This window comes from Lates calcarifer, linkage group LG8, assembly GCF_001640805.2.
Source record: "Lates calcarifer isolate ASB-BC8 linkage group LG8, TLL_Latcal_v3, whole genome shotgun sequence".
Taxonomy (NCBI): domain Eukaryota; kingdom Metazoa; phylum Chordata; class Actinopteri; family Centropomidae; genus Lates; species Lates calcarifer.
Genome location: NC_066840.1, coordinates 4,312,806 through 4,338,823, shown reverse-complemented (window position 1 = coordinate 4,338,823; position 26,018 = coordinate 4,312,806). Strand labels below are relative to the sequence as shown.

Genomic DNA, 26,018 nt, shown 5'->3' with positions numbered 1-26,018 from the left:
AATGGCTGATAGGTAAACAACCAAAGGGAAAAATGATGGTACATGTGATGTTTTTATTTTGGTTGTAGCACATTGTGTATGCATGCTTCTGGAAGATGTCTTGTTATATTTTTGATATAAAGTAGTACAACAGATTAAATATTTTGCTGACAGAGCAGTATTACACACGTTAATAGGATGGCCTTATAGGAAAACCTGTCAATAATCTAAATAAACACATTACATCTTGCTTTTTAATATGTACAGAAAACTAAAGCATGTAGACTAACTACGTGTAAACTTACAACTTGTTATTTTTACATTAGTGTTTATGCATGCATCAAACAAAAGAGATGCAGTGTGTTAATTACCAAGCTTTGTGTGGTTGGTTGGCAGATGTTTTGATGTCCCTGCTTTAATTCTTTATGCTACCTATTATAATATAATGGAACCTACCGTCTAAGATTAATATGATCTTGTAGTAATATTGAAATTAATATAATTTTATGCCTTACATGTTACATATCTAACGACCCCGATGATCAAGTCAAACCATAAATATAATTTGCTTTCCTGTGAGTCAACACAGACAAGAGGTCCTATCAATAAAACCATAACAACCACTGAGCTTGTTTGACAACAGACCTGTTTGCGTGACAACTGAGCAAACTCAATCTGCTTATGCTGACTATGTGAAACAATTGACAGCTCCAAAAAAAGCCAAAAAGCCAGTAACTGGATCTTGAGTTTCGATTGTTTTGGCAAAACACTAAGATACATTATGTTTTAATATGATGGAGAAATTGTCATTTCCTCAATTCCCTTATAGAGCTTATGGGGCAGCCATGTTTTCCAGGCTTGTTGTTAATGTGAGTTTATTTCTCTCTATTAAGGAAGCAGCTGGAGAGCTTCTTGTCAAGTGTGTTTACAGTGAGTTTGTATTATAGAAACAGATGGAACATTCCAGAGTTTGTTGACGTGCAGAGGGGCTTTCGTCAGTATTACCATTCCATAATCATGTGCTATTGCCGTCATCTTAACCCTTGTTTAAATCACAAAAATCATCTCAAGACAGAATCAACCAAACTAAAGTCATTTGTAGAAGTCTATTTACATCATTTCAGTATTTGCAATATTACATCACATGGCTGCTAGTGTTGTTGTTGTTATTGTTGTTATGAGCTGATAGCACCAGACTGATCCATTTCCTGTCTGATGTCTGATGTTGTAGGAAGACACTACAACCAAGAGTTCACCACACACACACACACACACACTGGTTCAATAGCCTTAATAACATCTCTAGGAAACAGATACAGACACATGGACAGAAATAAACACAGACAAACAGACATTCATATTGCATGTTGTCTGTGATATGAACTCAGAAAGTGATGAAGTGAAGGGACAGGAAGGAAACCAGTCTGAACACCCAACACCACTACTGGAGTGCTGTCTAACTGAACATACTACAACAACTAGAAAAATAAAGCAACATAAAATGTATTTTGCTGTTTGTTGAGATATTTCAGGCTGATGTGCCACAATTAGACTGTCTGCAAGAAATGCTACACGCCACATGCTACAAAGCATTTAATCAATCACTGAAAATACTACGACTGATACATATACTGCAAGTACTTTAAAAATAGTTTAACATTTCTGGAAATTTTACCTGTCCTCTGAGAATTAGATGTAAATATGGAGAGCCTACCACTCTCATGTCTGTGAGATAAGTACAGAGCCGCAGTGGTTATCTTAGGTTAACATGAAATCTGCGAGCTGGTGAAACAGCTAGCCTGGCAATCACAAAAATGTTATAAATATGCTAACACACAGCTGTAAAGCCAACTCATTAACACATGATATCTTATTTGTTTATTCCATACATTTACAGGAATGTAAAAACAACAAATTGTTGTTTTACAAGCAGTCACTGTATATCCTACAACTATTTAGTCTAAGCTTGGCTACAGTAAGTTAATCAGACCCCGGCTGCATGGTATCAATCCTCATGATGAGAAAGCAAAGTATTTCCTGAAATGTTAAACTATTCCTTTAAATCAATCTGATGGCTACATGCAGAAGAGTTGATACAACAAATGGAAAATGTCAATGATTTGTGTGTGTTTTTTTTAGTATCCTAGACGAGTGTCAGGTTCAAGGTCAGAGGGTCAGGGGTCAACATGACTGACCTGGGCCCACTTCCAGAGCTGGCTCCCCATGGTGACATCCTCCGCTTCATCTATGAGAAGGATGGAGGGATGACGGGGAAAGGAGGAGGGAGGAGGTAAAACAGAAAGACAGGCAGAAAGATGGATTTGTAAAGAGAGCGATGGAAAAGAGGAGAGAATTATAGATGAGAGGGTGCGTAAGGGACACATCAATGCAGAGCAAGGGGAGTGAGAGAAAAGATAGTGAGAAAACAGAAGACAGGAACATATACAAGACAGAGGGAGGGAAGGGGTCAGAGAGAGGGGTTGTGGGAAAGAGCAGCATGAAAGGAAAGAAGACTCAGTTAGATAAACAGAGGAATATTAGCAAGAGGAGAGAGACAAAAGGAGAACGAGACTTAGAGTAAACACAGAGGCCTTCCAGTGTAGAGCAGTGATGAGGTTTTCAACCAAAGAGAGTAAAAAGGTCTTAGTGAAATTATTTTCTCACTCACACATACTACTGTAAAGAAGCAAACACATGGTTTAGCAAGAGTGAATGAATTGAAGAAGGAAAAAAAGCTAGTAGAGCTTGATACTCATACAATGACCATATTTTCCAAACACATTCTGCATTAGTGACAGTTTGGGGTATTTCTTCCACCCACATTTACATATGCAGAGTTAAAATGGTCTCTGAGTAAAACAGTGATGTCCCTGCAGGGCTGATTAGCAAACCTCACTTACACATTCATGATTTCAGACTTCATTAGTAAAGCAATTTAATCATCAAGAAATTAAAGCAGTTATTTGCACATAATCTTCATCAGGTTTTTATATGATGGCTGATTAACAGTGTAGCTTACACGCTGTTAAGTCAAACCACTACTGAAACAAAATGCCTGCTACGAGCTAACGTACATCAAATTGTTGCGTTGTGATTATACTTTGACGTGTTATTATAAAGTGGTGAATAGTAAATATGCAACATAAAAGGAAATACATGTAATGAGAAACAGTTTATGGGGGCACACCTGTACAATATAAAAACACAACATCCCTGCAACCCAGTAGCGAAATCAGACATCAGTGCCATGCATTCAAATCCAGTTTCTAACAATATCTCAGCAGAGATGTTAATGGATCATTGATGGCAGAACCAGAGCCAGTTTTCTGTTCTACATTTTTAATAAAGTTAACATACAATCAGGCTGGTTTCAAAGCTCTATGCCATTTCATAATTTAGGGAAAAAACTGAAAACATAATATCTTAAAACTGAAGTAATATTTGGGAATTTACATTTCCCCTGGTGTTTCTCATATTCTGACCTCCTCATAAATGTAAATGAGGGAGATGGAATATTAAAGGACAATATTACATTTATTTTTTATCTGTGTTAACCAAATATATTGCTTAAACCGAATCAAGAAGTATGACATAATATTACAGTCTGACACATTACAGAGGGTGTGAAGAACCTTATAAATCTTTTTCATAACACTGAAACCATAATTCACAGGCACAGTGTAACATTTAACAAGCTGCAGCTCACACTTTATATTCTCATACACAAGAGCCAGTTACATCATTTTATATATCTGAACTTGTTATTCTATGAAATGCAAAACCACAACAGTCTTCTTGGAGCTTTAATGATGTATTTTCCTGGCTATTGTAAGCACTGTTTTCTTTCAGACCACTTCTACATTATGTACATTTTTCCATCTTGCATTGTCCCAAAGGAATTTTCTTGCAGCTGTTTATTAACTTTATCTTATTTCAGATACTAATCCCTCTGCAGCATTGCACTCCATGAAGTGTAAACACTCTCAGGCACATCATTAGCTTTATTTGGAAGCCAGCGAGTTTGTGTGTGTGCCTAAGAGAGAGCGTGTCTCTGTGTTTGTGTGTGCGTATGAGCTTCATTACATAACAATGGATTATCAAGTAGAGGCATTCAGACCAGTAGGATGTCTGCCTTTATTAGACAGATTAAATAACCTCATTAACACCCACATACAGTAAGCACGAACATTAACACACACAGAGTGAAGATAAACATGTCCATATTTGTCCATGACCTTAAATCTGTGCTAAAATGAGGCGTACATACACACAAACAAGAGAACACACACTCACACCTCGGTGACACGCCATCTGCTGTAAGTTAAGTCTTGCCCAGCTGATGCAAACAGACTAGCGTCCAAATCCAGACAACACAGACCCATCATGACTGGAGTGAACAGAGTCCAGGTATAAACAGTGGAAACAACCGGTGTCTGAGCTGTACTGATTAGCAGGGGGCTGATCAGGCAAATGCAAATTAAAGTGAAATCCAGTAAAACATGGGACTGAGTGATAGGTAGAAATGAACACATCTCTGTCCATGGGGTTCCTGTCCTGACGTAGAGCAAATCCAATCTAGTCCAGCCTTAATCCCTCAATGGAAGCAGTGTTACCAGACTCGTTGCACCACAGGCTTATGGTGCTGACTAACTGGCTCTTATCAACACCGACATGCTGATGTCTGACATGATGTCTGACTGTGACAACTCTGAGTATCCTTCAATGGCACGGATCCTTAACGCAAAAACTAAGCTTTTAATACAGTTGTTCATGATTCTAAAATGACTTCTCTTTATACAGAATGTATCTTCCTATCAATCTAAAGTGAATGTTCCATTCTAATAACAAAATTCAATAGTAGGTCCCATGCAGGACTTAAAGTTTTTACAACACAAATCCATTCCACTTCAATCCTAATCCTCTAACACCGGCACTAAACTGGGCTAATATAGACCTGATTACATTACTACAACAATTAGGGACCACAGAGTAAGAGACTTACAATGAATCAGCAGCAGAGAAAGAAGCTAGGAGCTTAACAAAGGATAAATGTACTATGTATGGCAGCTTTTAAGAGAGATATTCTGACATTGTTGACCAAAATGCCCATGAAATCCATCACCCATGGCTGGAGATTTTTGGTGGCCATAAATGCAACGAGTTCAAGAAATCCTGTAATGCCTTCTCCCTCAGATAGCATGATTAAATTACAATAATGATTTTCCATTTGGCTCAAACAGAACAAACCCCTTTGCTGTGTGGTTGTACACAGAGAAAGAAAAGTTAAACCTCAGTCATGTGAAAGCTGTTAGAGCAGAACGAGCTACCACTGTTTATGAATGAAATTCTGTTTTCCGTCATACATTCCATCCCCTGGAGTAGAGCTGCTCGTTCACAGTGGAGTTTAGATGGTTTGCAGTATTTTTCTGCTCCAAGTATTTTTCATTTTCACACGTTATGCTGGAAAACTACCCAAAAAAATATATTCAAAAAATCTGGGACGTTTGAAGTGATGATCTCTGTGAGGGTTCAGTGTTTGGCTGAATGGGATGGACTGATCTGGGCACTCTTAAAGCTGTATTAGTCTCTTACTTGAGTAGCAAGGATCACCATCAACATTTCAATTCATTTGGGAAAACTAAAAAAAAATCAATTTTTGGGTGCTTGGCCAGAGAACTCTGGAATATATTCCTTCATACTGTATTTGAAACATAAAAACAAGTCCAGAACTTGAGTCAGGAAGAGATGAGAGACTGAACAGAGGAAAAGCAGATGAACTGGCCTCTGTAATATGATGTTAGTGGGTCTATGATGAGCCACAAGCCTTCAATTTCCACAGAGAGACAGAGAGAAATGAATCAAGAAAGAATAGGGAGGGAGAAGAAGTATTTTTCCAGGCAGCTGGAATGATAAACTTGGCTGACTGGAGTGAACCACTCTGAAGAGATATAGCTGTCCACAGGCCTGTTGTATATACAGACATAAGCAGTATGCATGTCAACTTCTACGTGTGTACACAACATAAAGTATGTACAAAATGCAACTATTACTGCCACGCTAATATCATATGTTTAAAGTAACAGAATATTTAGTCTACATGCTGGAATAACTCCAACATGTTGTAGAGCAATGATATTTTAGGTTTAAGCTACAGCTAATGACCTCGGCTAAATCTCATCTCCAGTCTCTGAACGTCTCTTCACTCTACAACTATTTTTCTGTACTGTGCACATGCTATGAATCATACTGAGATTATCATACTGATGACACTGACAAAGTATAACATATAAGTTCCAATCACAACTCCTTTATTAGCCCCTTTGCTTTAAATGTAGTGCAATTATCAGGTGGAATCAGAGATGAACCAGAGCTTTGGTCTGTGAACAGCTGGAGCAAATGTCAGTAAGGAAATAGCTGGATAACCAAGATGTGTTTCAGGAATGAGGGCAAGTGTAGAAAATACATTTATTTTACATAAAACTAAGGATGTTTTTTGGTTTATATACAGTACATGTTATCTCACAATCAGTATTAGATGAGTCAACATTAAGTTAAAAAAAAAAAACTTCTTAAAACACTGTGAACTCAATTTTCTAATAGAGAACATTGAATAGTGACATAAGACAGCAAAGTCAACTAGCAGAGGGAAATGAATTCAACTTAAAGTGGGAATGCTGCTTTTCTATCAGGGCTGTCACTTATTGAAAAACTCAAGCTTGAATGCATTCAAACTATCACATAATTTGTTGGAATTCAATCAAATGCATGTCCATCCAGTGTCCAGAGTCCTCCTCCACCTAGTTCGATGCATTTTAAGAGTGCCTGCTGCTGGACCACTAAGGGAAAACACTTGGTCTGTTGCACTTAGACTGTGAATTAAAATTCAAACAGCAGATTTATCTTTTTCACACATTTAATGAAATATTGTGTACAAAATCAATCTCACTAATAAATATCTCATTTCTTTAATTCATACAATTACCAAAATGTACAAATGACAAATTATGGTTTTATATGGAGTTATGTGCTGAAACTATTTCTTTGCTGGACCAGGCCAGTGATTTCCTGAAGTTTATTCATCAGTTCAGTCTTTATGCTAGCCTGTGCTAACTGTCCTCTGCCTCTAGTTATCTTTAAAGGTGGTACTGATCTTCTCACCTAACTCTGGACAAGAAAGTGAATAAGTGTATGTTCTACAGCAGTACTACAGCGCTTCCTGGATCTGGTTTACTCTGTGATGCACTACTGAACACTGTACAAGGTCCACGCTGCCTGTTTTCCTCTGCAATCTTGTCACATGTCTTTCTACATGTTATCTAATAAAACATTAATGGGGAACAGCACATAAAAAAGGCAGCGTCTTCCCAGGATCAACATCTTTCACTCTCCCATCACTCTCTCCACAGATGTTTAAAAGCTTTTACACAAGTTTTTGTTATCGTCTAACTCATCTCCATTACTTGAAGGAGCTCGATTTGAGCCAAAGGGCCATAAAAGGATATGAGAAATATATAAAGTATGTGGCCAGATATCATAGCAACATTTCTTTATTCCCTCCACCCCCGTTGTTTCTTCATTCTTTTTACTCTCTGTCTCATTATCTCACCATACCTCCTCTCTGTCTCTTTGCCTGTTTCTTTGTCTCACGTCCAACCACACATACCTAACTGGGAACATGGCCTTTAGAACTCCGGTATTTCCTCTTGACCCATTCAACCATTCAATGGCTGCCTGGTCAGCAGGAGACGGTGACTCAGAGGGAAATTATTCATTAAATTTCAGGCCAGAACTCAAAAAAAAAAAAAAAAAAAAAAATGTCACTGTTACTTAGGTTTCCCAGGCCTTAAAAGTTTTCAGAGATTCAAGGATTTAGGAATTTTATACCACCGACTGGTTACCTTTTTAAAATGTTAACATCACTTGTGTGAGGGGGATAAAGGTTTGGCTCTTTAATAGTACATTCTCAATACCTGCCGGGGTTCCAGGCTAAAACACTTGCATGGCAGAAAGTTTTGAAAATGCAAGGACAAGTTCTGCATACAAATTTGCCTTTAAACTGTATTTTGACTGCTTTCCATCTAGCTGCTTCATTTCTAAATACTGAAAATGTCATCAAACTATGAGAAACTATCAAACTATCATGACATTGCAGTAACTTGTTTTCTACCACACTTTTACACATGTATCCTGGACTCCCTGTAAATGGTAAACATCCAACTTACTTTGCCCTGAAGCATGAACCTTGACATTCCCAGCATTGAATTTGGCATTCAAGCAGTCATAATTTAATCCTATCAAGCATCATTAGGGACCAGTGAAGTACAGCCTTTAACATACAGTATGATGAAGCAAACCTCTGTATGTTCCAATCACAATTAGTTCCCACAGTTACTTTGGTAATCAGATGTAGAAACGGTCAATTAATATTGACCTTTGTTTATATTTGACTTATAGACTAGGCTTTAAAAACAAAATGTGAGCAAAATCATTTGTTAAATCTCCTCCCGGTTCAGTAAAATAACAATCTGTGGGAGTCACAGAGTTATAAAATGCGTTTTGATCTGAGTCCGATGTGTGCCAGGTCTGTGGATCCATATAAATCTGCAATTAAGGGACAGAAATGGGAAATAAAACAAACACTACACTATAACAGAGAATCAAGTGTTTGCAGTGCTACAGTGCCTGAAACAAAACCAGAGACCTCCTGTAGTAAAGAAATTCAGAGTTCCCAGATAAGTAAGAAAAGAAAGCTCAGCTTCTTAGTCCAGCATGTCTGACTGTACTTGTCTAGACTGGTGAATGAAGTAATCCAGCAAGAACAATGTAAAACAACAGTGAGTAACTGGCTTATAACTACAAGTGATGATGAATATAAGGGAGTCTTCTAGTTATGGATGAACTTTGGGTGTAGATGGAGCTATGGAAAACTCTGATCCTTAGCCCTTTGTTTTTATTTGTGAACTGACCAGGACTTAAATGACCTCTGGAACAGAGATACACCAAGCTTCATTCAGCTTCAAATTTAAAGTTATTGTTGAAAATAGCATTATTTTCCAAATAGCTCCAAAAAGCCTTTTATCCCTGAGGTTTGGTTACGATTTAGAAACTATCCCTCTGGGTTTGGGGTTCTCTCATCTTCCAGTTCGCCTTCCTCTGCCACATTCTCTCCTCCATCTCCAATCCCCTCCTGTCTGAAATGGGGCTGTGCTCTTAGCAACAAGCCTTACATGGACTCAAGACAGAAACTGACCAAACCCTCTCATCAGTCACTCTGCACAGTCTACATTCATTTACAGCTGCATCACCAGACCCGCTGAACAAACTCAACCTACTGTGGTTACATAATGACTGTTGGACCAGGGAAACATTGGGAAAGATGGGGCCTGTGAGAAAGAGAGAACACACTTGACCTCAGTCTTACAACCTCTATCTCCTTACACCGTGGAGTTCTACACCACAGGTGGGCTGAATCTAAACCTGCCTGACTTTTGTAAAAAAGAAAAAAACAAACAAAAAGATAAACAAACAACAACAAAATCAACACTAGTACTAAAGGCAAAAACTGCTTCAGCTCTGCTCTCTGTGGATTGAAATATTAAATATTCAAGCATAACTAATTCAGTTGTAGGCCATCACTAAACCCTGCACCTTTCATCCTTGTTATGCTAACCAAGCTTCCATGCAAGACATATATGCAATTTAAAGTTTTACCACTCAAAATTAAATATCAATAGTGGGTTCCCAATTCAACCCAGAGAGCAACAAAAGCCGGCGCCATATTTTTATCCAGCGGCTAGCAGCTTATAAATTAGCTGGCCAGGTTTTCTAATAGTTGCAGTTTACATTTGAGGCACACAGTTAAAGCCATTCCTTATGCTTTTACTGCTGTGTTTGGTCTTGAAAAGGTGAAGTGAAGTGAAAGACACCACCCTAAATTCTTTGTATACAGTGTATTGCTCTTTCTAGCCATTTACTAGTGCCACGCACACTGCTTACACAAGTTGTGAAGGGCCAAAGTTCGACAGGCCTGCTGTACTGCAGAGGTTTCAACCTCAAGGTGGCAGAGGTGTGTAGTGGTCAATTTTAATATAGTAGCACAATAGAAAAACTTGTCAGAGCCCACTGAAATTCAGATTGACAAAGGAGGAAAATCATTCACAATTTCTGAAAATATAATAGTGAAATGTCCATTTTTTGCCAGAGGCCTAACAATAGTCTTCTTTGGGCTTAATCCACTTGCATGTCAATCATATCTTGTACTTGGCACCCCAAGTTGAAAATACAACTTTACGACTTCAATTTGAAGGCACCATCAGTCTTGAGTTTATCTGGGTCAACTCAGCAGTCTCTCTATATTCCCAGTTTGGTGTGAATAAATTCCAAGATAACACAGCTGTGGTTCTTTAGTCTAATCTGTGTGTAGCTGTCTTGCAACTCATCCCATGTCCTCCTGAATCACTTCCTTTCTCTGTGTCACACACAGGCACAAACAAAATATTTGTCTTGGTCAACTCTGTTCAGTGGGCAATAAAAGCTTGTACTGTTGCCATGTCATGACACTGAAAGGACAAAGAGAAAGAAATTGGAAGGGGGTATCAGTGCATCCAACACCACATCTATTCAGCTTTGGTACAAAAAAAGATACTTTACTGTAGTCAAAAAGCTAAGGGCTCTCATTATCCCAGCCCTCTGTGGTCCAATCACACTGCCAAGCCCAGAGTCCTATATTTAGCTAATTCAAAGCATTAAAATCACTGAGGACGTCCGCCAGCAGGAGCAGAAAACATCCACTCAAATTTAAAAGAAGATAAAGTCTCATATCCACAGCTATCAAGTATCAAACTATCAGCTGAGCAACAATATGACTTGATCTTGTGCCAGGGAAATTTACAGGAAATTGTGTTCAATCACTTGATCCCCCTGCATAAGAAGAGAAAAAAGAAGTGCATTTAGCAAAAAATAAATAAAAAATCTTTGACTCTCAGTGAAATAAGTCTCTTCAGTCAGTCAGCTCTGAGTCATACAGTGGACTGTTACTGCCAACTACACGCCATCTCAATAAACACAGAGAAACAAAAGTTTGATTAGACTACTGCAACAAAAGACAGTGTCAACACTGGGAAAAACCCCAACATGCAAATTAAGCCCAGCAAACACAGAGAAAGATTTGTTATTTTTGTCAGTATTTGAAGTCATGTTATAGTCAACAAGATATTCCAGTAGCAAAGTGTCTTATTGTTAGCAGTTTATACCATATGTTGTACTGTAAGAGTTATAAACAGTCGCTCTATTAAGGTATAGTCATGTGCAGAAAATGACAAATCCCTTTAAACAGCCAAATAACATCCAAGTCCTCTGACAGTGATTTGTAGATCGTGTTCATAATGATATGAGTTTGATGAAGCAAGATGGATGATTAATACTGCGTTGTTAGGTGTGCTGTCAAAACAAGATTTTGCAATCTTAACAAGTACTTTCATGAATGAAACTTACTTCCTGCCCTTGAAACATCCATACATCCCAGCCATGCTGTAACACTGATGTGAAGCAAAAACTTTAAAATTCCTTCCCCAAAAACAGTAGACGTCCTCCTCACGCTTTACAAAGTCAGTGATGGTTTCCCCTGATCTGTGGAATACAAAACCCTCAAATCCAACACCTTGTGGTTTTCTCCGACATCAGTCTCCGTTTCTTTCCTGAACCCCAGTGACTTAACTCCGTTTGCAACAAAGAGGATGCAAGACAAAAGAGAAGATCGCTTTCTACTCCAAGTCAAACCATCCTGCAAGGTTCCTCCACTAAAGTCAAATTAGACAGACAGATATTTCTCCAAAATTTAACAGCAGATGCAGGACAAGCCAATTTTAACCACTCTGGTGGTTACATACAACAACAGCCAAAGATGGATAATGGCAGGTTGAGAATATTACACAAGAAGATCAAAATTATAGAAAGAAAGTTAAAAAAAAATAGCAATCTCCTTCTAAAATGAGTTAGAATTTTTTGTGTCTTCAAAAACAGGCTTTTCTCCCTGGAGAATTCTGGCTTTGAGAGGAAGTTTAGTACAGATCCTTGGAGTAGTCAGCTGGAGGGAAAACAATTGACTAAATGACTGAGTGGCTGCTGCATGCCTCACTCCTCTCCTCCCTCTCAGCCACCACCAGTGGTAGAGGGAGGGCTAGAGGGAGGAGGATAAAGAGGGAGGAGACAAGTGGGATACAAGAGACTGCCCCCCCATGCCCTTATCCTCCACTCTTTTTTCTCAAGACCACATCTCTCACTTCAACGAGAAAAATCATCACATTTTAATATGGTCACACCCTTAACAGCGAGACAATAAGAGACACACCTCTAACAGAGACACAACACGGCACAACAGTGGAAGTGCTAGAAATCCATTCAGTATACTGTATGCTGGTCCATTGCCCTGTTCTGCTTTCATATAATGGATTTGCATTTTTCATTACAGCACTTGGTGATGACAAATCAATTTTCTCAGTTGACAGATGTTTGTGATGGGAACTCCAAGATGTATTTTTAATGCATCTGCAAAGCATGAATAGTATGTCATCCAAATACCCAGTATCTAAAGGTGTGTCTTTGATATCAACCTCTAAAAAGCAAACACTGAATTGGTCAATTCCTGCATGTCACTGTCCACCATGTGTACAAAGAACCTAATGCTAATCATTCTATCTAAGTAGGGGGCCTAGCGGTCGCCCAACAGCCTGTTGCAGCTAATCACGATAAGCAGGGAGCTTAACTAACTACAGCTCCAAGTGCTTATGAGTGTGTGGCTACGAGGTGACATGAGGGTTGATCCTGAGTAGGGCTGGGTACCGAACTTCGGTTCTTTTATGGCACCGACTGAAATGTTTAGATACTACCTGGCATTGAAAGATGCTTTGTTTTGGTGCAGTTCGATACCCAGGAGTTAATCACATCATCAAGATTTGATAATGCTGCCAGTGATTGGCTGTAATGTTACACACGGTAGAGACATGCAGGAAAAATACTTACATGGTTACACCCACAGACACGGTTCACGTCAAAAATGTATCGCTCCATTTTTGCAAGATTGATGCAAATAGTGCGCAATGCAATATTTGCAAAAAAGACATTGTTGCTAAGGCAACACAACCAATTTGATGAAGCAGTTGAACGTGCACGGAATCACAATTGGTTTAAGAGCAGAAATTTGCTCTGTGTTCAACTGCACAAAGATTTAAAGGTCCTTAATATGCTAGCAGTGAGCATTAGACACTGACTTGTCACTTTTTCTTTTGCACTCACAGTTCTTTTGCACTGAAAATTATTTGTTGTATATTTTTGTTAGAAAACTGCTTCGAATGGAAAAATGCCAAAGCTGAAAAATAAAACTAAAGATTTGTACCAAAGTCAAGGTATCAGTATTGGTACCGGTATCGAACATTTTTGAACCCTACCCAGCCCTAATCCTGAGTTTCCCTGCTACTACATCGTCTCAGACACACAATCAAGTGAGAGATGTCAATATTAGCTAACTGGCCAGTTTACTCAAATGACGGCTTTATGATCATTATCATTAAAAGCAAATAGACTTTTTATATTACCATCTATGTCAAGGCCTGACTGAACATGTTTCAACAGTCCAAGAATTAATGAGATTTCTACTGAAAGTTTTAAGTTTAACTTATTGGCAAAATGCTTCTTCATCCAAAACGACCTCTGAACTGAATCCTACTACACACATACAGAAGGTATCATCATAGGGCTGAGGCAGCTGCATGAAATTTGGCCCAAAAAAGTGTCAAACTCCTAAATCACATTAATCATCAGACCATTCACCAAAGAGTGGCAGCAGTGAAATGAATTTCTCAATTCCTACATGCCCAGACTGAGTGTAGGCTGATTTATTTGAATGTTGACACATGTTGAAACTGATCTGTTCAAATCACTAGAGCATGTGTGTATGCGGGCGCATGTGTGTGTGTTTGTGTGTGTGTCTGTGTGTGTGTGAGTATTCACACACAGGAGCGGCATTGTTGGAGTGTGCCTTGTAAACGTAGGCATCACATTTGTAGCATGTCTTAGTCCCCAAACGTCTTAAAGTCAAGCCAAAATATCTGCGTAGGCCTCGTTAGCTACTAACACTAGCTATCCAAACAGCTAAACAGTCCCAGAAAAACCTTACTGTTGCTGTTTACTAAGTTTACTGAGGGATTTCTTGGTGAAACTGCAAACAATACAAAAAACAACCCCATTGAATGTCGACAGCATTGGCATAGGTACACATGTACAAATTAACAGCAAGTAGATCATGACATTATGTTATCTTAGCTCTTAGGTGCTCAATTAACAAATAGTGCTACTCTTAAATTTGCACAAACACAAATCAACATAACAGTCAAGTACACACACACTGCAGCAGAACAGATACTTTATAGACAGATTACAGATGCTTGAGTGTGCAGAAATATAAAGCATTGCATCCCTGTGTGAAGCTACAGACTGTGACATCGACAGAATGACGTTGTTATGCTATGAACAAGGTAAATGTATTAACATCACAAATTAACATAGGACACAACAATATCTGTTGTTGTTGTTGTTTTTTTTTGAATGCTCACAATCTGGCAACAGTGGCTTATGAAGGACAAAAAATTATGTAAGTACATAATTATTTCTGTATTTCTATGTCCTTATGCAAATTCCTCTTCTTCTCATCATGGAGAAATCATTGAAATGACAATTGAATAGCTACTGTGGGCTCAGATCTATTCAAACAACCCGAGACACAGCACTATGGCATACTGAAAACAAGACAACGTCGGGGAGGTAGAGCCATTAATTGATATATTGACTCTGAAAACAGTTTGGTACTGTTTGGTAATGATGTCAGACCTCAGAGCCCATCTACCTAATTTGCATACGGATATGAAAATAAATACATGTGGAAATACAGAAATAAATAAATAAATAAATAGATGTAGAAATTTCATTTTACATCACCAAACGTATTTCTTTTGCATTCATTGCATTTATTTATATCTATGTCATTTTTGTCCTTCACAGTGGCTGCTGATGGTAAGGAAGCTAGTCCTGGTAGCTGGCTGCTCTCCTGTCTGTCTTGGTGTGTGTGTGTGCCCATGTGCATGCATGTCTGTGTAACTAAAAGTGACTGAGACCCTTTACTCCTTTGATTCTAACACCCAATAACACAGCAAGATGACATTTTTGCTGGTTGCTGGCTAAAAGCATTTGTAAAACATCCATGAACCCCAATGACAGAGGATTATATGACATCTTAAATGGTTCTAAACAGAACCCACTCATTTTAAACAACAGTTGCTGTTACCATGGCAACATGGACTCTATTGATGATGTCACCAAAGGAGTGATGTCAGAAAGACCTTACTTATGAACAGACATTAGAACACTAGTGATTTGAAATGTAAGACAGTTTTAGCACAGAGCTTACTCCAAAACACCCAAACTTAGAAAAAAATCAATCATTCCTTTGAACACATCAAGATGGAGAACATGATGACAGAAAACTACACTTTGGAGATGTTATCCAACATGAGTGTTGATCAGCAACAATATGCGCTTAAGGAGCTTTTTGGAAAACTGAACTGCCTGAGATCAACAGACAGCGAAAATAATACACTCCGTCTTCAGCTAAGTATCTTCCAAAAGAACGAGGAAGAAAATAAGCACTACAAAAAGCAACTGTTTGAGCTGAGGAAGCAGCTGCAGGTGAGCAATAAAATTGCTAAAACCTGCAAAGACGACCATAAATTTGCCTCTGAACTGCAAGAGCAAGTGCGCCAGTTGACTCAAGAGAATGACATCCTCAAAAAGCAGCTGATGCACTACAAACATGAATGTTTAGAGTCAAAAAAGAAAAACAAGGACCTGGAAGTGACAATGAGTGAAGAGAAGAGACTTCTGCTGGAGAGAGTTCATATCCTTCAGCGGGAGGTGGAGGAACTAAAAAGGAACAATAGCAGTCTGGAAAACAAGCTCCTCAATGTAAAAATCCCTGGGGGCGAACATTCCCAGAAAGATAAGGCATTGCTCCTAGAAAAGACAAGAAGTTATAACCTTGAGAGAGAAGTGGAACAGGCAAGGAAAGACTTAGACAGTCTTTCACAAAAAAGGCCCACAGTTGTTCACATACAAATTGATAGCAACAAGAAAGTAGTCCAGCAGGATGACTTAAGAGAAAAGCTGTTTGTTAAAACCAAAAAACTGACAGAGCAGAGGAAGGAATTGGAAAAGAAGGATCGCACTATTGCTGAAAAGGAGCAGCAGTGTGAGGAGCTGAGGCGCAGTATGTCACGGCTGCTGCCTCCAGAGAGATTGGAGGAGATCCCAAAATACACATTTAAAATCAGAGAGCTAAATAAAGAGACCAAGGCATTGAAAGGTCAGCTTGGCATGTTCCAACAAAAAAATGAAGAGTACAAGGGTGAGAAAGAGAAACTGGTTGACAAGATAGCAGCCATCAAAAAGATGTATTTCAGTGAGAAAAGAAAGAACATGGATTTGATGGAGGTCTTGAGAAAACATGGAGCTGAGCTGCCAGCTGAGGACAAATCAGTTGGCACCCTGCCCCAACCAGCTTCGTTGTGCTGTCCCACCTGCCTCTCACCCATTTCAACAAACTCACAGCTGAAGTCTGAAGCTAGATCAGATGAAAGCCAGGCTCTCACCTTCACAGATGAGGCTGTGCTGAAGTCTGAGAAGAAAACAGACGTAACACCCGTTACCACAAAATCTCAGGTGAAAGTGTCCCAGCTGGATTCTGACAATAAAAAAGTTCACACCCAGACCTCCACAGTCACCAAAAAGGCTGGGTTAAAGTCTGACGAGAAAACACCGATGACCAAAAAGATCCATGGTAAGGATGGAGGCTTTTCAAATCGCGCCCCTCTCCCACCCATCTCTAGAATGTCTCGGGTGCAAGTCTCCCAGCTGGACTCGGACAATAAAAAAGTTTCTACCCAGGCTACCACTGCCACCAAAAAGGCTGGATTTAAGTCTGATGAAAAAACAGTAATGACCAAAAAGATCCAAGGTAAGCCTGGAGGCTTATCAAGTCATATCCCTCTCCCACCAATCTCTGGAAAGTTTCGGGTGCAAGTCTCTAAGCTGGACTCTGAAAATAAAAAGGTTTACACCCAGGTTCCCAAGCCCACCGTAAAGGCTGGACAGAAATCAGATCCATCTCCCAAGACCAAAACAATTTCTAAGCCTAAAGACAAATCAAGTCATTCCCCCCTCACGCACAGCAAGTCTGCAGGCAAAAATCAGGCAAAAATTTTCATCACTGAAACAGACTAAATTGAGTTTTTAAAATGACCTCCTTCCTCCCTCTCCCTCCCCTTACCTTCCCTAACCTCCCAGCCCCCATTCATCTCCCCCAACTGTCCACTCCCCATCTTCTCCCTTATATGGGAGGACTGCATCCTAACTGAATGAATAAGTTGCTGGTTTAGCAGCTTCTTCTTTCTGTGAATTTGCATGTTCTCCCCATTTCTCTGTGGGTTTTCTCCGGGTTCTCCGGTTTCCCCCCACAAAATTATATCTACTGAAATTGTCAATTAAAAAAAAAAAAAAAAAAAAAAAAAAAGTTAAATCTCACAAGCCTTTATTTTGACTCAAATTTAACAAGTGATTCGGGAGTCTGTGTGCAATATTTTTTTAAATTCTTTTTTCAATCAAAGACATTTTTTATTAAAAGGTATTCAGAGAAATACTATTCATTATCTTCAATGAAGTGATGACATTAAAAGCAGGTACAGCCGGCCAAGCAATTAGTCCCTACTGACATTTTGAAAAGGCAAAAACATAGTTATTAACAATAAGAGTGGATCAAGTGGTGTAGTCTATTTTGTTGTAGTGGGTATACTGTGACGAATCCTCCACATGATCAAGATCTGATATTGCTGCTGGTGATTGGCTGTAACAAAGTAGCATGCAGGAAAAATACCTATGTGGTTACGCCCAGACAGGGTTCACGTGTATCTGTGTTGTAAACCACAGTGTATGTGTTAAAGTGGTTAAAAAAATGCGACCATTTTAGCAAGATTGATGCCAATAGTGCGTGATGCAATATTTGCAAAAAGAACATCGTTGCTGACGTGGCCAATTTGATGAAGCATCTAGAATCATTTTACGAGCAGAAAGTTGCTCCGTGTTCAACTGCACGAAGATTTAAAGATTTAAAACTCAAGATTTGTACCATAACATGTAATGTAATTTTCTTTGTTGGAAGTGATTTTATAAAATTGGTATCAAAAAAAGTATCGTTAAGGAACTGTTATTGAAGTCAAGGTATAAGTATCAGTACCGGTATCAAAAATTTTTGAACAATACCCAGCCCTAATCTTATGGCATAAAATTAAGTGTGAAAATGTCTTGAGTTTGTATAACCACAGACCTTATTTCAGGCATTTAACCAAAAAGCCCATTCAAGAAACCCATTGACTTTGGGATGGGGAAACCAGTAGTGCTGAAATGCTAACTTGCTTTGATGTTTTAGGATTCGTTCCTGTACCACTCTATATCATACTGTGCTCCAGTATGATTCTACACCAGTTTTCCGCATGTATATTGAAATGGTGAGAGCATCACATCAAAGTCAAATTGGCAGCTGAACACCAACTTAACCTGTCTAATTGGTTTAACCTAACTTTATGTAAGAGGAACCAGACTCAATGTGTCTTACATTTCTTTGATTTTGGAGCTTTTTTGTTTTCAAAATATTCATATTATCTCATAATTTTGACTCTCAGTCCTACGTCAGTCTGTTAAACTAATGAATATGTATTACTCTAGGGCAGTGCAATATGATGATATATATTGGATGACGAAATAAAAACGTCTCTATCGTTTATCGTGGTGTCGCAAAATCAGAGTTAACGTTTTGATGTGGACATTTTTTTTTTCACTGCAGCAGCTCTTCACAGCGTGAGTGACACAACTGTTGAATACTGCACATTTTCCCAAGATTTAATTATTTGCACCCACAACACGCAGGCTTAAAAATGGTTATAGATAGAGTCATCTAGTTTTACAGGAAAACATAAATTATCCAAAAGTTTGCTTTTACCTCCGCTGTTGGATTCACCCAGTGTTTGGTCACATAACTTGGCTCAGCTTTTCACATTTAGCATGACTCTGACATCCTTCATGGAGTTCAGTTGAGCATTAGATTACATTTGTTGGTTTGTAACATTTGTGCTTTATTGTTTAAATTTAGGCTGTTATATGGCTATTTAAAGCATATGACCACTAGTTCTTCTATATGACCAGAATTCCTGAATATTAACACACAAATTGGCCATCACAAAAAGTCTAGTGTAAACTCTGTGCACAATGCACTGTTTATGGCAGTATTTTCTTATCATTTGGACAGTTTGCAGTCTTGCACTCTACCACATGGCTGCACACAGAAACATAAATATCAGCATGAGAGTGAATGTGGCTGACTTGTTCAATTTCCTGAGTGTCTGACATCCTGCTGGAGAAAAGATGGAGAGATTTAGGATGGAATATACCAGAATCCTGGTTCCTGGTATTAACCTCAAGCAAAGCCAAGGCAGTACTGGATGTATTGGTGGAGACACTGATTAACACCTACATTAAAATGGTGGAAATCCTCTGTCAACACTACCTCAGCCTGAGAGGGTCCCTCCTGATGGTTTACTGGCAATGCCATGTGGTAGGACTTCTCTAACAGGCAGTGTGTGTGTGTGTGTGTGTGTGTGTGTGCTTGCGCAGAGAAATTTCTCAAACCTAGCATACCAATGCTGATCTTAGTGATGGTGTATGTGCGCGCACACACAGAGATCACTATTTATGTTGATTTTCTGATGTTCTGTGAATTTGGATTCTGTTTTGATTATTATTTGATTATGTTTGAATCATGTTTTTTGTGTTAATCTAAGAGCAGTTAAACCATACAGGTCAAATTTGACCAGGAACACCAAAGTAAGGTGGGAGAAACAAATAAAATACAAGGGTTAATGTCTGACTATTCACCACAGGTAAACTGGTCAGATTGTCCATCCATTGAATTAGCATGTGCGGGTCGGTCAGTTTTCTCCTACTGGTTAATCTTATCTGAAGTAACGCTTGGGGTCGTGGAGAGTGAGTGAATGTAGATAATCAGATAAACTTACGTTCTCTTCAGCCATTGCTAAAAAACAAGCTAAGAAAACTTGCTTGCTAGTGTTAGCTACCATGTGAAGGGAGACATTTCACCTCCAGCTCAGCTCTGCCCACAAAAAAGTTATTTAGTTAGCAAACACTAAAGGTGTCAATAAGACCTGGATATGGAGCTACTGCTAAGCCTTGCAGACAGTTTTTTTTTTCAAGCAGTACTGCGGTGATAAAACCCTTCCAGCCCAAAAACCATTTTCCCCACACACCATCAATGTTATAAAAGAGACACCTGTATACATGTTGACAGAACACCTACAGTTATAAACATAATCAATTATTGCTCTTTATATTGTTTACTGTTTAGCCACTGGGTTGTAATTTTTGTAAAACTTTCTGAATGACATCACGACTGTCTAAAGGAACAAGGATTTGTGCTAGGTAAAAGCAAATGCTGTATGGAGATGTAAAATTAAACGTGTCAAAAAGGAGTCTAAATACACTGCTGTGGAGGGAGATTTATGACCTCTTTCAGTGTATGAAACACCTGGCCGCTCACTGCTTTTACCTCCCAAAAATCGGCAGTTGTTTTTCAAAAAACATCAGTTTCTCAGCGCTGACATGACAAAATGGATCCAAGCACATGGTACAATTCTCCATAGTGTGTGTATATGTACATGATTGTGTGTGTGTATATGCATGGATCAATCATACAGCTTTCTGTTTATAGAAACAAGAGGAATGTCAGGCAGTTTTACTTTGAGGAAAAAAAGGGGGATGTTGGTATTTCCTGAAACAGGCCCAAGTCTGGACCCGCTGAGAGAGAGAGAGAGGGAGAATTGAGTCGCAAAACTCTGCTTTTATACAGTCTTTCATGATTTATTCCCCAAACATTTTGGACTAGCCTGCCCCCATCTAAAATGGTTTCTGAAGTTGTTTCTGGTTTCTTACTATATTGGCCATCAATTAGTTATGTGACTTAAAAATGATGATAAATAAAAATCCAAACACAATATTCAAAATTAAATTACAAGCATCACCTTAAAACACAACTTAATAAGATGACTTAAATGTTGTAAAGTTTACACAGGTGTTTCCGATTACTGTGGCTGATTAGATATCTGTACTAGAGATAGACCGATATGTTTTTTTCAGGGCCGATACCGGTACCGATTATTAGTAGTCAAGGAGGCCGATAACCAATATTTAGAGCCGATATTCATTTGCAGTAAAAGTGAAAATACTGGCATCAAAATATTGAATAATACAAACTCCCAACACTTAACTTCATTTAAATACCTTTAAGCGTATGTTTATTAAATAGCTTTTCAGATTTGCAACATGTTAAAGTCTTTGTTTTAAAATTCTAACAAAAAGTGCAGGGAGCTCCCAGGCTCAGCAGCATGCCATATAAAGTTAAATGAAAACTTAATAAATAGCTCCCTAAAGTTTTCTACAGTATATAAAGTTTTCCAAAATTTCAGTATAACTGAAATGTTATTTTATCTTTCACTTATCTTTGTTCAAACAAAAACAAAAAGTGCAGGGAGTTCCCAGGGTCAGCAGCATCTCTTTTAAAGTTAACTGAAATTTTAAATAAATAAATAGCTTTCTGAAGTTTTATAAAGTAAATAAAACAAAGTTAAATAAGCTTTCACTGCTGATTGGCTGTTACCCGTGCCGTGGCTCTGCATGTAACCAATCAGATGGTGCTATGGGTGGGACAATGCTGGAAACAGTAGTGACTGCAGACAGAGAGGTGCGGCTGCATCAGAGCCAAAATAACCCAGTTTTAAATTGATCTCTTATCAGCCGTCGGATTAAAAAAAAAAAAAAAAAAAAGGCCAATGCCGATGTGCGTCAAAATGCCGAATATTGGCGCCGATAATCTGTAATCTGTTCATATTACTCTAACTTTTGAAAACTTAACATCAGTGTATAAACAGAAACTATTATTTCTTATTACTTTTTAGTGATAAATTATTAATATAAATTATTATAATTACTTTGTAAATACTGCATTCAACCAAGCAGCAACCTCCAGGGCTGAAAAATGAAGCCAACCAGGAAGTGCCAAAAACTGCAATTCCTCGAATGGCCGCTTGAGGCTGGTTCCAAAAGTGAGGCAATCCCCAAAGACATTAAAACAGCCAACTACAGCATAAACAAACATGTTTACATTCTGGTACAAAAACGGTTTTGATCTCTATAGCTAATTTTTCCCGCCATGACAATTGTACGAAGGGTGAATTTTTTTTATAACTTAACCGTTTAAATTGTATTAATGCTATGTTAAGTTATGCATAAATGGGGGCATGACTGCTTTGAGTGACGTCTGGGTTCCAGCAGAGTTGGCTAGCTGCTCTGAGCTATCTAGCCCCTAGCTGTCTGCTAGGCAGCACCTCAGCTAATTCGAGTCATTGACCGTGACTTCTTGGCCATGCGCCTGGTGGTGTGGGTACCTTTTGGGGATCTTTTCATCCAAGTGTCGGACAAATACTTTGAGCTACAGATTTTCTAATGTCTTATCTGGTTTAATTCCTCAATAGGCTAAAAAGGATCAGCAATAATAATTACGGCTATAAAAGCCAGTATTAGTCAAAAATGCAAAAAATACTCAATAGCTATCATCACTTTGATTATTAGCGTTAACTTATTAAAAGTATCAGGTGACATCAAAATAAACAACTCGCAACGAAAGTCATATGAAAATCTGAACTCAAGTTAATGCACTCGCTTCACATTGTAAAAGTTACATTTTTAAACTTTTGTATTATAATCTGTAATCTACATATATATCTACGTATATATTTCATGTAAACTTTTTGATATATTGAAAGTAAATACTGTATTTCATAAAAAAACTATTTTGAAAAAATGATATAACACAATTTTGCAACAATTTTAAACAATCAACTGGTTAAGTCACTTGAACAACCAAAAATGCCAAAAATATACGCAGGTTTCATCTTAAATGTGAGGAATTGCTGCTTTTGTCTGTTTTATATCATTGTAAATATCTTTACCCTTTTGTCTTCTAACAGGACATCTGAGGATATCACTTGGACCTCTAAGATGATGGCTAATTGCTGTTTTTCAGCATTTTTTGTTTAAAAAAAGTGTTTAAAAAAGCAAGGGCTTTGTCAGTGTGAGTGGTTTATAACTCGTTCAGTTTGTTTTGGACAATTCATTTGATTTTGCCGGGACTGTGTGATAGATGTACTGTATATGAACACACCAGGAACAACCTCAGATAAGACCCTCATGAAAATTAGACAGCTACAAATATTTGAGGACTAAAGCATGGTATTTTTCTGCAAAGTGTTTAATTTTGGTGGATTTGTTGCTCACCAGCACTAGAACAGCCTCTGCTGAGCTGAAATACAATTCAGATTTCTGGACTCGTCGTCAACAAGAGGCCCGGCTTTTCTTCCCTCTTCTCCTCTTTCTATATTCTCTTTTTCCCCTTCCTCATCCCCACTCTTCCCTCTGCTGGCTCCAGTTCTTCTCACTCTCCCCTGCTGTAGAATACCTTGTCCATCTCCTGTTTTGTAGTTTCTCTCCATCTTATTCTCTTCATTACAACATGCACAGGCTGATCTAGATCTCTCCGTCTCTGTGCAGAGGAGGGGGAGGAGTGGAGTCGCTCTGTAGCTCTGAATTCCACCTCACATCTGGAAACCATCTTCTCTCTCTCTTTTTGCCAATCTCTCGCCCCTTTTTCTGTCATTCTATGTTGTAATGTAAATAGCCCTGTAATCATACTCCTGCCCTAAGCCTGCCGCATTGGGTGGTGTAAGTGTGTGTGTGTCTGTGTCAGTGAGATTGTACACACTCCTCCAAAAAGCTGAAAATGGCTCTTCTTTCTCTCCATCTCAGGTCCCAGCTGAGGTTTATGGGTCAATAAAAACAAAGCAGCTATCTTTGACTTGCTCATTCACACACCTATTGTGTGTGTATGTGTGTGTGTGTTTTGAAGCAACAGGAGGCAAACGAGCAGTTGACTCAAAGAGTTTAACTGGATGACAACAACCTAATAACCTAGGGATCAAGACAAACTGATTCTTCTCTACTGTCCTCCAGGGTGATTTACCTGATTTAATGAAGTCCTCTCTTATCCCTTGGGTTTCGTTTCGGTTCATGTGCCTGAATTTGACTCATTTGGAGGATTTCAGCCAAAAATAAATTGGTTTACTACCAGAAAATTCAGTTACCAGCTGGAACAAAAGAAATCAGGTTTTCAACTGCAAACCATGATGACATCAGGGGGCGTCATATTCTACAGCTTGGAAAAAGAGAATGGAGAAGGCAGTATAAGAGAGAACATTTGGGAAATTGTCCGGTAAAAGGAGCGTGCAGTGGTCTCCTGACAAAAATCCATAATAACAGAACAAATGCTTGCTGGAAATCACTGCAATCCACTGTTGTGCAAGACACTCATTTAATGACACATACTTGATTACAGTGGTTCTGCTGAAAACTGGTGGAAATGCTGGATAGCACCAAGGTTCCAAGAATCCTGAATGGAACCGGTTCAAGAACCAGAGCTAAATTGGTGAGAAAGGATTATCTGGGTTATGTCTTCAGGAAGTAAAGTTCATAAATAAACAAGCTACTGCAATGTTCAACTGTTCATAAGCATTTTGTTCCAAACCTCTGACCACAGATGGAGTGAACGCAACACTGCAAATACTCAGAAACGCTCTGCATTAATGTTGCAGCCACAATTCTCAATAAAAATGCTCAATTTAGAGAGAGGGAGAAGCTGGAATACTGGTGGTAATTCTTCCACACACAGGAAGTAACAAACTAAAACTTTTGTAAAGTAAAATCCAGCAGTCAGTATTGATACTGACTGAATATTCAATCCACAGAAATTTGGACTTAAAATCAAAAATACAACTTCCTCATAACCTCTATTCTAAAGGAAAACTAAAGGAATGGGCACAATACACTTCCAACCTGCAAATATAATCTCAGTCTACCTTCCACATCAACAAACGCCCTCACGATGGACAAAGTCAAGTGTGCGTTTCCTGTTTTGATGCAATCTCCAGTGTTTTACGGTGGCTCTGATCAATTCAAGTCTTGTAAATCACCACTTTACAAGACTTCTGGGTCGTGAAGTTGAATCCGCCAAGTATAAAAGCTCCATTTAGCATGTCAACCTATTAAAACGGAGTCCTCTAGCAATTTAGTACTGCACCTCCACATTTTGGGGACTCACAAGAGACCGGTTTTAAAAAGAATGAATGATAATGAAAGCAGTGGATGCTGAGATATGCCTGATGTTTAGTTCCTAGTATGGGTCCATCTTCAAAAACACTGGAGCATAATAAAATTGACACCAACTTGTTTTTACCAGACTTAAATGTACATGATGGCAGCTGAAACAAAGAAAAGCAAATCAGCATGTGATCGCCTCAGTGACTCCCCCAGGACAATCGATGGCAAGACAAGACTTTCACTCAGGCTTCAGTTCAGCACACACCGAGCAGGACGCAGCAGACACGCACCTTATTGTCTAATTATTTATCAGCAGATCATCGTGATAGGATTTCCTCACAGGGAGGAATAGTGAACAGGACGTGTCTGTAAAACCTCTAAGGGGTTTGTTCAATGGCCCAGTGACACATGACCTGATCAGCCCTCTAATCAGCATGGCTGTGACACTGGACAGATCTCACTCACACTCACTCACACACACACACACACACACACACACACACACACACACACACACACACACATTTACCCACCCTCTCAATCACATTACCAGTACTGATGCCCTTAAAGTCATGTATACTTGTCCAGTGCAATAATGCTAACTAGATTTCCTGCAAATGACTAAGTCTAACATAATCACTGATGTGAGTTGCAGACGCTTT

The 26,018-nt window shown here is 38.7% G+C and overlaps 1 protein-coding gene across 4 annotated transcripts in view; it reads right to left on the bottom strand.

Moving 5' to 3' along the window:
- Positions 1–26,018, bottom strand: part of zgc:66433 (uncharacterized protein LOC321250 homolog) — a 50,596-nt gene that overhangs the window by 23,397 nt on the left and 1,181 nt on the right. The window contains exons 1-2 of one of the 4 annotated variants that reach the window (XM_051072166.1): positions 11,473–12,883; positions 2,175–2,224 (exon numbers count right to left, since the gene is read on the bottom strand). The exons of 1 other annotated variant lie outside the window; for it this stretch is intronic. In XM_051072166.1, coding sequence (XP_050928123.1) covers positions 2,175–2,224; positions 11,473–11,490 — 68 coding nt within the window. In that variant the 5' untranslated portion in view covers positions 11,491–12,883. Of the gene's footprint in view, positions 1–2,174; positions 2,225–11,472; positions 12,884–26,018 lie in introns of those variants that run through there. 2 more of the 4 variants (XM_051072168.1, XM_051072169.1) reach the window with 2 other exon arrangements.